The 13,439-nt window shown below is 41.6% G+C and overlaps 1 protein-coding gene across 1 annotated transcript in view; it reads left to right on the forward strand.

Annotated features, from left to right (window-relative positions):
- The window catches only part of fbxo28 (F-box protein 28), a 52,322-nt gene that overhangs the window by 38,131 nt on the left and 752 nt on the right, over positions 1-13,439 (forward strand). Inside the window, exons 4-5 of the mRNA XM_061969498.1 lie at positions 274-469; positions 13,299-13,439. The exon at positions 13,299-13,439 is cut by the window's right edge and continues 752 nt beyond it. Of these exons, the coding sequence (XP_061825482.1) occupies positions 274-469; positions 13,299-13,439 (337 nt within the window). The remainder of the gene's footprint in view (positions 1-273; positions 470-13,298) is intronic.

A 13,439-nucleotide genomic window follows, 5' to 3' on the forward strand; every position in this document is an offset into this window, starting at 1 on the left:
ATCTATCTATCTATCTATATATCTATATATATATATATATATATATATATATATATATGTAGTTTATCTTTCTGTTAATACAATACATTAAAAATAAGCACATAATTGCAAATGGTAACTTATCATGTTTATTTGATTTTTAGACTGGGATAAATCTGATGAAAAATGCCAATAATTTGACAGGCCCTATATATTGTCTAGTATGGAAACTGTTCACATTTAACTTATTACTGATTTCCAGTTTATTGTGTCATGCATTGTTTCTGTTTTCAGGTAATCGATGAGATCTACCGTGTGCTGCGGTATGTGAACTCCACCAGATCTCCACAGAGAGCTCATGAGGTACTCCAGGAGTTGAGGGACATCTCGTCCATGGCGATGGAGTATTTTGACGAAAAGATCGTTCCTATCCTGAAGAAAAAGCTACCGGTAGCCGACTTGTGCAGCCGCCTCATCGGTTCTACTCCTGGTATTTACCTTCCCCTTATTTTTACTTTTTGCCAGATAATTATCTTCCTGCTGTCTCTACATTTTAGATGGCAAAGAAAGTGATTGATCTGCAGTTGTTATACTGCTTTTGTTTACTTGTGCTTTATTACTTGTTTAGTGTATGTTTTGTGTCCCATGTTTGGATTCAACCATCATGCTGGAAATTCAGCATTAGCCACTTGCTAGGTAAAGAAAACAAACAAAAGACAATGTAGTGGGATCTATTTTTTCTGCTAATTGTATAAGGAATCCATTGTTCCACCATTTAGTAGTTAGGAATGGTTGAAGGTAAATCAGTTCAACTGCTGGTAGGAGAATGCAGTTTTTTGTTTTTGTATGATGTGCTCCCAGCAGCTAGCGTTAATGCTTTCACGTCAGTTGGACCCCGGTCGTAAAACCTGTTTAAGTAGCTACTTCTAATAGCTGAGAACAGGGTTTCTTCCAGATTGCCCATATAATTGTGGCTTTTGGTCCGTGGTCAGTATGATGCAATCATACAATTTGTATGATTTATGATGATGCATATATTATCTTTAAAAAGCCCAAAAATTGTATACATATATTTAAAAACACATCTGTGTTATTAGTAGACATGTCCGATAATGGCTTTTTTGCCGATATCCGATATTCCGATATTGTCCAACTCTTAATTACCGATTCCGATATCAACCGATACCGATATATACAGTCGTGGATTTAACACATTATTATGCCTAATTCTGTTGTGATGCCCCGCTGGATGCATTAAACTATGTAACAAGGTTTTCCGAAATAAATCAACTCAAGTTATGGAAAAAAATGCCAACATCGCACTGCCATATTTATTATTGAAGTCACAAAGTGAGTCAAAACAGCAGCTTGGAATTTGGGACATGCTCTCCCTGAGAGAGCATGAGGAGGTTCAATCAATCAATCAATCAATCAATCAATGTTTATTTATATAGCCCTAAATCACAAGTGTCTCAAAGGGCTGCACAAGCCACAACGACATCCGCGGTACAGAGCCTAGGTTGAGGTGGGCGAGGGGGGGGTTGAGGTTGTGTGTGTGGGGGGGCGGGGGTAGGGGGTAGCGAGGGGTGTATACTGTTGCGTCCCGGAAGATTTAGTGCTGCAAGGGGTTCTGGGTATTTGTTCTGTTGTGTTTATGTTGTGTTACGGTGCGGATGTTCTCCCAAAATGTGTTTTGTCATTCTTGTTTGGTGTGGGTTCACAGTGTGGCGCATATTTGTAACAGTGTTAAAGTTGTTTATACGGCCACCCTCAGTGTGACCTGTATGGCTGTTGACCAAGTATAATTGCATTCATTGTGTGTGTGAAAAGCCGTAGATATTATGTGATTGGGCCGGCACGCAAAGGCAGTGCCTTTAAGGTTTATTGGCGCTCTGTACTTCTCCCTACGTCCGTGTACCACTCCGTACAGCGGCGTTTTAAAAAGTCATAAATTTTACTTTTTGAAACCGATACCGATAATTTCCAATATTACATTTTAAAGCATTTATCGGCCGATAATATCGGACTGCCGATATTATCGGACATCTCTAGTTATTAGTAATTAGTATTATGTATATTTTCTAATGTTATATCGTTTTACTCTATTTTTCACTTGTTACTGATAATTGTACAATGTGACCCGGGGGGTACCCATATCCCAAGCGGGTCTCCATGGTGATCAGTATTACTAGGTGGGTAAGTGAAGTCAGCAAGTTAGATCCGTAATTTCGGGACAAAGATTGTTTTTAAGGGCTTCTGGGTCAGTCGGGCTGGGATACGTACTGGAGGAGCCGCCGTAGCCCTGGTGCGAGCGATGCCTCGGTATTATCGCCGACACTGGCCCACCACACACTTTCTGTCCTTGAAGGAGCACCTCTGTCCTCTTAATATTTGCACATTGCACATTTTGTAGATGGCTGTCCGCGGGTATATCTCAGATATATTAAAGTGCATCCACATCGCAGACATGCTGCTTCCGCTGCTAATAATTGCGTGCGTCTTGCTTACATCATCACAACATTCGATGATCGAATTTTCGGTGCATCACTAGTGAATAGTGCGTATATAATAGCCAATATTTTAGGGATCGACCGATTGTTTTCAAGGAGACAGCACGGTACACAGGGGTTAGTGCGTGTGCCTCACAACACGAAAGTCCTGAGTTCGATCCTGGGCTTGGGATCTTTCTGTGTGGAGTTCTCCCCGTGACTGCGTGGGTTCCCTCCGGGTACTCCAGCTTCCTCCCACCTCCAAAGACATACACCTGGGTGTAGGTTGATTGGCAACACTAAATTGGCCCTAGTGTGTGAATATTGTCTGTCTATCTGTGTTGGCCCTGCTATGAGGTGGCGACTTGTCCTGGGTGTATCCCGCCTTCCGCCCGAATGCAGCTGAGATAGCCTCCAGTACCTCCCACGACCCCGAAAGGGACAAGCGGTAGAAAATGGATGGATGGATGGCTGGATGATTATCTGCTGTGCCCATATTTGGCATTTTGACGTATATCGTATCGGCCTTTTTTTATCAGTGTTGTTTTTTGTTTTTTTTACAGCAGAACTTCATCAGTAGATACGATATACACACATAAAATACCAGTATTCCGTATAAAAAAAATAAAAATAGTGAAGTAGATAGTAATAACCACTGCTGCGGTCTCCTAAGTTGCGCTGTGGCGCTCACATGGCCACAATCAATTACATGTTGGGGAAACCATGCTAAAACAAATTCTGTTTGTTTTCTCTCAATTAATTACATTTCTGTTAGGATCCACATATTTGTTACATTCTGATATAATTTCCCATCCTGATTGTCCTTCTGGTGGAAACCCACTGGTCGCTTTAGAGAGTTGGGTGCACAGTCGGCAATAAAAGCATTAGTTGTATAGGATAAGATAGACTATTTATTCCACAATAAGGAAATAATGTGGTTGCAGTGCTGACACAAAAAGTAAGTTAAAAATCACATGAAAACAAGAAGAAAACATCAAAGAAAACATAGGACATACAAGACATTGAAAGAGTACAGAGCTGATGCAACCAGCTGCCACTTCAGCCATTACTACATCCATCCATCCATCTTCTTCCACTTACCTGAGGTCGGGTCGCGGGGGCAGCAGCCTAAGCAGGGAAGCCCAGACTTCCCTCTCCACAGCCACTTTGTCCAGCTCCTCCCAGGGGATCCCGAGGCATTCCCAGGCCAGCCGGGAGAGATAGTCTTCCCAACGTGTCCTGGGTCTTCCCCGTGGCCTCCTACCGGTCGGACATGCCAAAAACACCTCCCTAGGGTGGCGTTCGGGTGCCATCCTGAACAGATGCCCGAACCACCTCATCTCCTCGATGTAGAAGAGCAGCGGCTTTACTTTGAGCTCCTCCCGGATGGCAGAGCTTCTCACCCTATCTCTAAGGGAGAGCCCCGCCACCCGGCGGAGGAAACTCATTTCTTAAAACTCATTTGTATACTCTAGCCTTTAAATAGCCCCCCTGTTAGACCAGTTGATCTGCCGTTTCTTTTCTTTTCTCCTCTGCTCCCCTTTTCCTTGAGGGGGGGGGGGCACAGGTCCGGTGGCCATGGATGAAGTGCTGGCTGTCCAGAGTCGGGACCCGGGGTGGACCGCTCGCCTGTGCATCGGCTGGGAACATCTCTGCGCTGCTGACCCGTCTCCGCTCGGGATGGTGTCCTGCTGGCCCCACTATGGACTGGACTCTTACTATTATGTTGGATCCACTATGGACTGGACTCTCACAATATTATGTCAGACCCACTCGACATCCATTGCTTTCGGTCTCCCCTAGAGGGGGGGGGTTACCCACATATGCGGTCCTCTCCAAGGTTTCTCATAGTCATTCACATCGACGTCCCACTGGGGTGAGTTTTTCCTTGCCCGTATGTGGGCTTTGCACCGAGGATGTCGTTGTGGCTTGTGCAGCCCTTTGAGACACTTGTGATTTAGGGCTATATAAATAAAGATTGATTGATTGATTGATTGATTGATTTCGGTTGCTTGTACCCGTGATCTTGTCATTTCGGTCATAACCCAAAGCTCATGACCATAGGTGAGGATGGGAACGTAGATGTACCGGTAAATTGAGAGGTTTGCCTTCCGGCTCAGCTCCTTCTTCACCACAACGGATCGATACAGCGTCCGCATTACTGAAGACGCCGCACTGCTCCGCCTGTCGATCTCACGATCCACTCTTCCCTCACTCATGAACAAGACTCCGAGGTACTTTAACTCCTCCACTTGGCGCAGGGTCTCCTCCCCAACCCGGAGATGGCACTCCACACTTTTCCGGGCGAGAACCATGGACTCTGGCTTGGAGGTGCTGATTCCCATCCCAGTCGCTTCCCACTCGGCTGCGAACCAATCCAGTGAGAGCTTAAGATCTTGGCCAGATGAAGCCATCAGGACCACATCATCTGCAAAAAGCAGAGACCTAATCCTGCAGCCACCAAACCAGATACCCTCAACGCCCTGACTGCGCCTATAAATTCTGTCCATAAAAGTTATGAACAGAATCGGTGACAAAGGGCAGCCTTGGCGGAGTCCAACCCTCACTGGAAACGTGTCCGACTTACTGCCGGCAATGCGGACCAAGCTCTGACACTGATCATACAGGGAGCGGACCGCCACAAAGTGCACTGCTTCCCCTTCCTGAGGCGTTGGATGGTGGTCCAGAATCGCTTCGAAGCCGTCTGGAAGTCATTTTCCCCGAACTCCTCCCATGTCCGAGTTTTTGCCTCCGCAACCACTGAAGCCGGACACCGCATGAGGCCGCAAATCCGATGACACAACTACAAAGTCGATCATGGAACTGCGGCCTAACGTGTCCTGGTGTCAAGTGCACATATAGACACCCTTATGTTTGAACATGGTGTTTGTTATGGACAATCTGTGACAAGTACAAGTCCAATAACAAAACACCACTTGGGTTCAGATCCAGGCGGCCATTCTTCCCAATCACGCCTCTCCAGGTTTCACTGTCGTTGCCCATATGAGCGTTGAAGTCCCCCAGTAGAACGAGGGAATCACCCGGGGGAGCACTCTCCTGTACTCCCTCGAGTGAATCCAAAAAGGTTGGGTACTCTGAGCTGCGGTTTGGCGCGTAAGTGCAAACAACAATCAAGACCCATCCCCCCTACCCGAATGCGAAGGGAAGCTACCCTCTCGTCCACCGGGTTGAACTCCAACGTACAGGCTTTGAGCCATTACTACATATAGCTACAAAAGTAAAACACCACAAAAGAACTTAAGCAATAAATAATACATATTGCGCACACACGATTGCACCATGCTAAGACACGCAACACAACAAAACAAAAACACAACTTCAACACCCACAAACAGTACAGGCCAAAAGTTTGGACACACCTTCTCATTGAATATGTTTTCTTTATTTTCATGACTATTTACATCACTGACGGCATGAACAGGGGCCAAGTACTGCAGACATCTTGCATGAGAACCTCCTGGCCCCAGCCAGACACTGATGTCTCCCAAACACTTTGAGTTTGAGTTTATTTTTTATTTTGAACATGCAAGCATACAACATGATACATCACAATTTCCAGTTTCTATTTTCAACATGTTCGAAAAGGAGTAGGAAGAAGCAGAGCTTATTTAATCTTACCCCTTTTCTTTTACATAGCAGTTGCTAAAACTTTTGTGCACTTCTTGTTCTCAATTTATTCACAATATACTTCATGAGTAATCACAATAAAAATAAATAAATAAATAATACTCGGTGAAGTAAGTTACATTTCTTATGGTGAGATGAGTAAGATTATTTTGAAAATGAATGGATGGATGAAATAAATTCAGAATGTTTATCATGGTTCTTCTTCTTTGTACTTTGTAAACACTTTAAGTTTGAAGAGTTTCTTGAAGTGAATCATTAGTACATTGCTTGATTGCTTTGCTTAATCCATTCCATAATTTAATTCCACATACAGATATACTGAAGGTCTTAAAGGGGAACATTATCACCAGACCTATGTAAGCGTCAATGACGCAATGATGTTGCAGAAAAAAGACCATATATTTTTTTAACCGATTTCTGAACTCTAAATGGGTGAATTTTGGCGAATTAAACGCCTTTCTATTATTCGCTCTCGGAGCGATGACGTCACAATGTGACGTCACATCGGGAAGCAATCCGCCATTTTCTCAAACACATTACAAACACCGAGTCAAATCAGTTCTGTTATTTTCCGTTTTTTCGACTGTTTTCCGTACCTTGGAGACATCATGCCTCGTCGGTGTGTTGTCGGAGGGTGTAACAACACGAACCGGGACGGATTCAAGTTGCACCAGTGGCCCAAAGATGCGAAAGTGGCAAGAAATTGGACGTTTGTTCCGCATACTTTACCGACGAAAGCTATGCTACGACAGAGATGGCAAGAATGTGTGGATATCCTGCGACACTCAAAGCCGATGCATTTCCAACTGGACTGGACAGATCAGCTTTCAGGAAAAAAGAGCAGATGAGGGTATGTCTACAGAATATATTAATTGATGAAAACTGGGCTGTCTGCACTCTCAAAGTGCATGTTGTTGCCAAATGTATTTCATATGCTGTAAACCTAGTTCATAGTTGTTAGTTTCCTTTAATGCCAAACAAACACATACCAATCGTTGATTAGAAGGCGATCGCCGAATTCGTCCTCGCTTTCTCCCGTGTCGCTGGCTGTCGTGTCGTTTTCGTCGGTTTCGCTTGCATACGGTTCAAACCGATATGGCTCAATAGCTTCAGTTTCTTCTTCAATTTCGTTTTCGCTACCTGCCTCCACACTACAACCATCCGTTTCAATACATGCGTAATCTGTTGAATCGCTTAAGCCGCTGAAATCCGAGTCTGAATCCGAGCTAATGTCGCTATATATTGCTGTTCTATCCGCCATGTTTGTTTGTATTGGCATCACTGTGTGACGTCACAGGAAAATGGACGGGTGTATATAACGATGGTTAAAATCAGGCACTTTGAAGCTTTTTTTAGGGATATTGCGTGATGGGTAAAATTTTGAAAAAAACTTTGAAAAATAAAATAAGCCACTGGGAACTGATTTTTAATGGTTTTAACCCTTCTGAAATTGTGATAATGTTCCCCTTTAAGTGTTGTACGTGCATTCAAATGTTTTAAATTACATTTTTCTCTAAGATTATATTTCTCCTCTTTTTTTTGAGAAGAATTGATTTATATTCTTGGGTAGCAGGTTATAGTTTGCTTCGTGTATAATTTTGTTTGCAAATTCACTATGTCGTGGAATTTCAGTATTTTTGATTCAATAAATAAAGGGTTTGTATGTTCTCTGTATCCAACATTATGTATTATTCTAACTGATCTTTTTTGTAACACCGTTAATGAATGAAGTGTACTTTTGTAGTTATTTCCCCATAAGCCATCATCGTGGCTTGTGCAGCCCTTTTAGACACTTGTGATTTAGGGCTATATAAATAAACATTGATTGATTTCTACACAATAACTCAGATATGGTAACACTAGCGAGCAGTAGAGAATATGAAGTGATTTTTGGTCTAGAACATGTTTTGCTTTATTCATTATTGACGTGTTTCTTGCTACTTTATGTTGTATATTTTTTACTTGAGATTTCCAGTTAAATATATCATCAATCATTATACCTAGAAATCTGGTTGAATTTACTCTTTCAATTTCTATTCCGTTTATTTGTATTTGTGTTTGACTTTCTCTTCTACTGTTACCAAATAGCATTATTTTAGTTTTACTGAGATTCAAAGAGTCTGTTTTTGTCAAACCATCTTTTTAATTTGTTAATTTATTTTGTTATTATTTGTATTATCTTCTGTGTATTCTCTCCTGAACAAAACGCTGTTATATCATCCGCACATAATACTAACGTTAAATCTTTTGTAACTTTGCAAATGTCATTTATATAGAGATTGTATAATTTTGGTCCTAGTTTTGATCCCTGAGGTACACCACAGGATATATTTAGCGTTGTAGATGTGTGTTCGCCTAGCTTCACGTATTGTTTCCTGTTCGTTAAATAACTTCTTATCCAGTTAAATACCAACCCTCTGATGCCGTATCCTTCTAGTTTTTTGATTAAAATATTGTGATTAATTGTGTCATTAGTTAGATCCATAAACACTGCTGCTGCACATTTTTTATTATCTATTGCATAGGTAATTTCTTCTGTAATTTCAATTTAAAGCCATCGAAGTTGAAACATTAGCTATGTATCCATATTGGCTCTCATCGAGTATTCTATTTTTGTTTGTGAAACTCTCTAATCTGTTGAACAGTTTTTCATTGATTTTAGAAAATTGTGGATGTAAAGAAACGGGTCTATAATTTGTAAATTGGTGTTTGTCTCCAGTCTTATAAATTGGTGCAACTTGAGCTATTTTCATTTTGTTTGGGAATTTATCTGTTTGAAATGATAGGTTACTAATGTACATTAATGGTCCTGAGATCTTTTCAATAACCTTTTTTATCGTTTCCATATCAATTCCATTACAATTAGTAGAAGTTTTAGATTTGCATTTTTTCACGATTATAACTATTTCCTCCTGTGTCACATTACTGAGGAACATGGAGTTGGGATTTCGCTCTTTGGTATCTCGGCTTTTGTTAATTTAATTTATTTAGTTGATTTATTCCAAAAAGTCAGACGAAAACCAAATCAATTAGGGAAGCAATCGGCAATCAGTGTCGGACGATTTCTGTGAAAAGTATGTGATCGGCCAATGCCGATTAATAACTTTCATTGCCAATAACAAAAGCCTATCCTTTCTGGCTTATATTGTATTTATTTTTGGTCCCTAGGCTGACAGAGGCCGCTCACAGCTAAGCTAACTGTGTATGTCAGTGTGGAGCTGCTCACCTAAGTTTTTTTTAATCCTCCATTGCGGCAAATAAACTGCAAGTCTCATTATCCCTTAAAGACCAGGCTAAACATGTTGCATACCAAGTAGGACCAAGCCTGGAGCAGACATGCTAAGCTGGCTTGTAACGCTCAGTTACACAGTGCACTTGAACGCCTCATCACATGAACCGAGCATGGACAGCGCATGGAGCATAGTGCTTGATTGATCTGACCCCAACACGAAGAAAGGAGACAAAGGCTGTGTGTGTTCTATGAACAAATAAACCACACACTTATATCCATCCATTCATTTTCTAATGCTTGTCCCTTTCGGGGTGGCGGAGGGTGCGGGGGTGCTGGAGCCTATCTCAGCTGCAGTCGTAATTATAATGAAATTATAAAAAGAACCACATCTATTCTTTAAAAGATTGTGTCACCAAGGGTACATCTGTACCCTTGTACAGTGTCATTACGCTCTGCCGAAAGATTGTACGCCTCCTCTTTTATGTGGACTTTCCCTGATTACATGGCAACAGCTGTTTCTAAAGGTACGGGAGTCGTAAACAGCCATTGCCTTTGATTACAAAACAGTTCAAAGAAAAAGGTCGGTTCAAAGAAAAGGTTGTAAAAGAGTTCAAAAAAGAGGTGCCTGGAACTTGGGCAGATCTTGCTTTCTCTCCGCTTTGTAGTTCTTGGGTCAAAACAAAATCTGTCTGTTGATTACGATACATCAAAGAAACAGAACACCTTCATGTTGCTTTCCATCCTACACAGTGGAGTTGTACAAGCCTTCTTCTTGGTAGGATCAAAGACAGCTTCTGTCTTCTCGTCGGGAACTCATGGCAACACAAAGTTTTGTGATAACTTAGATACAATTATTCTGACGCCACACTACAGTATCGCATCAAAACAATGAATTGTAATCATCATCGCGTTAACTTTGACGAGTTAGAATCAAGACCAGCTAGTCTCAAGCTGGTCAGAGTTAAAAAACAAAACAAAAAAACCATTGGAAATCTTGTACAAACAAGCAATTAAAGTTATGGACAAAAAACCCAGGCACTATTATCACTGTACCATTCTAAAAAAAATACAGTATTTTAAACTGGGGCAGTCTTCTTACATTTGCAGACTTAAAACTGACCTATAAAGTACTGCATGAATTGGCTCCAGATCCTCTGGCAGAGTTCATCAGCCACAGAAACAGCCGTGAGCGTGTCACTCGAGGCTCTGTCAGAGGTGACTGTTATATTCCTCTGTGCAGGAGCACTTTCAGTAAGTCGGTCTGGTCAGTAAGGAGTGCAAATGTGTGGAACTCAGTACCTAAGGAAGTTAAAGTGGTCACAACTTACAAGGCCTTCACACAAAAAAAATTAAAGTGTGGCTTATCAACGCCTACAGCTGCCAGCACTAAAAGATGAGCCTGTTTTGATGTTATGATAAATGTAATGTTGTGATGTTGTATTTTATTTTTTATTATATCGTATAAGTATTGTGCTTTTTTTTCTTTTTCTCTCTTTTTCTTTTCTTTTTCTTTGAAATTATAATTTTACTGTCTTTTTTACATCATGGCCAGGGGACTACAGATGAAAACTAGCCTTTTGGCTAATTCTGGCTTTTTTAACCATGTGTAGTCATGTGTTTTATGAAATTGCATCATCCCCTTTGAAATAAACTAATCTTAAGACACCTGTCGGGATTCTTAAAGGTGCCTTATGATGAATTTCGTCTTTTCACACTTATACATGTTTTTACACTGTTAGATACTCGTGTAAACAAAGCCAAATCATAAAATCCAAAGGTTTATACATTTTGACTTGAGCTTGCATGCAATTTTGGATGCCTTGGTTTGCAGTGTTTGGTGGAAGCTTTTACTGAGACATGAAGTCAACTTCTCCGCTATAGGGGGAAGAAGGCTATGAGAAAACACAAAAAAAGTTAGGATAAAATAAAATGTTCTTCTAATGGTGGCATACGCATAATAACACTGGCGTGGGACATGCCGTGACATAAATGCTACTAAAAGCAGATTTCTTTATGCACACTCTCCATCGATCGGCAAGTTTGCAGGTGAACCCAATTTTGGGACTGGGTGGATCTATATCTCGTTTATGAAGGTTATTTTGGACCGTGTCTGGAACAAAAATAGCGGTGCAGACTTCAAATATATATTTAAACAGTGTGCGTTTTAAAAATAACATATTCACCATTAATTAGTAGCTTATTAACATGCAAATTAGTAACATATTGGCTCTTAATTAGTCATTATTAAGTACTTATTAATGCCTTATTCTGCATGGCCTTATTATACAACCAGTAAGCCATTAACTAAGAGTCTTCCCTCAATAACCTCAGAATTATTGCTTATTAGTAACCCTAACCCTTATATGTTCCCGTAGTGTCCAAATAACTCTAAATTAAAGGCCTACTGAAACCCACTACTACCGACCACGCAGTCTGATAGTTTATATATCAATGATGAAATCTTAACATTGCAACACATGCCAATACAGCCGGGTTAGCTTACTAAAATGCAATTTTAAATTTTGCGCCGAAATATCCTGCTGAAAACGTCTCGGTATGATGACGTCAGCGCGTGACGTCACGGATTGTAGAGGACATTTTGGGACAGCATGGTGGCCAGCTATTAAGTCGTCTGTTTTCATCGCAAAATTCCACAGTATTCTGGACATCTGTGTTGGTGAATCTTTTGCAATTTGTTCAATGAACAATGGAGACAGCAAAGAAGAAAGCTGTAGGTGGGAAGCGGTGTATTGTGGCCGACTGCAGCAACACAAACACAGCCGGTGTTTCATTGTTTACATTCCCGGAAGATGACAGTCAAGCTTTACCATTGGCCTGTGGAGAACTGGGACAACAAAGACTCTTACCAAGAGGACTTTGAGTTGGATGCGCAGACGCGGTACCGTGAGTACGCATGCAGCTGCGGCTTCCAAACATTTGATCGCTTGCCCGTACGTGCGTGCCGCTATGTGCATGTCACGTACGTAACTTTGGGGACTTTGGGGAAATATATGTGCTGTATGAACTTTGGGGAGGTGAACGGTACTTTGGGCTGTGGGATTGAGTGTGTTGTGCAGGTGTTTGAGTTGTATTGGCGGGTTATATGGACAGGAGGGGGGAGGTGTTTGTTATGCGGGATTAATTTGTGGCATATTAAATATAAGCCTGGTTGTGTTGTGGCTAATAGAGTATATATATGTCTTGTGTTTATTTACTGTTTTAGTCATTCCCAGCTGAATATCAGGTCCCACCCGCCCCTCACAGCATATTCCCTATCTGAATCGCTCCCACTGCCCTCTAGTCCTTCACTCTCACTTTCCTCATCCACGAATCTTTCATCCTCGCTCAAATTAATGGGGAAATCGTCGCTTTCTCTGTCCGAATTGCTCTCGCTGCTGGTGGCCATGATTGTAAACAATGTGCGGATGTGAGGAGCTCCACAACCTGTGACGTCACGATACTCGTCTGCTACTTCCGGTACAGTCAGGGCTTTTTTATCAGCGACCAAAAGTTGCGAACTTTATCATCGATGTTCTCTACTAAATCCTTTCAGCAAAAATATGGCAATATCGCGAAATGATCAAGTATGACACATAGAATGGACCTGCTATCCCCGTTTAAATAAGAAAATCGCATTTCAGTAGGCCTTTAAGTCTTTCTTACTTAGAATGTGTTCCCCATACTAAAGTATTTACGATGATACTTTTGGTGGGCGAAGGTTTCATTTGTAATCTGGGAACGAACGCCTCCAGAATTGAACATCTTGCAGACAGACTCAAAAATCGGGTTATAAAAGTGAATGTGGAGCAGAATTTACGCATTAAAAACGACCTGGATCACAAGGAAGTGTTTAAATGAAGATTCAAATCATCACAAGTCCTCTTTAATGTCATTGTTGATCTTTTTGTACACTGGAAATAAACATGGCTGTGTTTGTTGTCTCTTTTCAGTGGCAGGTCCGTCGAGTTCTCTGACCACCATGTCTTTGCTGGCCAAGAACGTGCCGTCACGCTCTGAGATGACTAAGGTGCAGCAGCAAGTGAAGGTAAACGGGGCGTCTGTGACGGTTTTGCGGCGAGAGATGCAAGAAA

Source organism: Nerophis lumbriciformis, linkage group LG02 (assembly GCF_033978685.3).
Source record: "Nerophis lumbriciformis linkage group LG02, RoL_Nlum_v2.1, whole genome shotgun sequence".
Classification (NCBI taxonomy): domain Eukaryota; kingdom Metazoa; phylum Chordata; class Actinopteri; order Syngnathiformes; family Syngnathidae; genus Nerophis; species Nerophis lumbriciformis.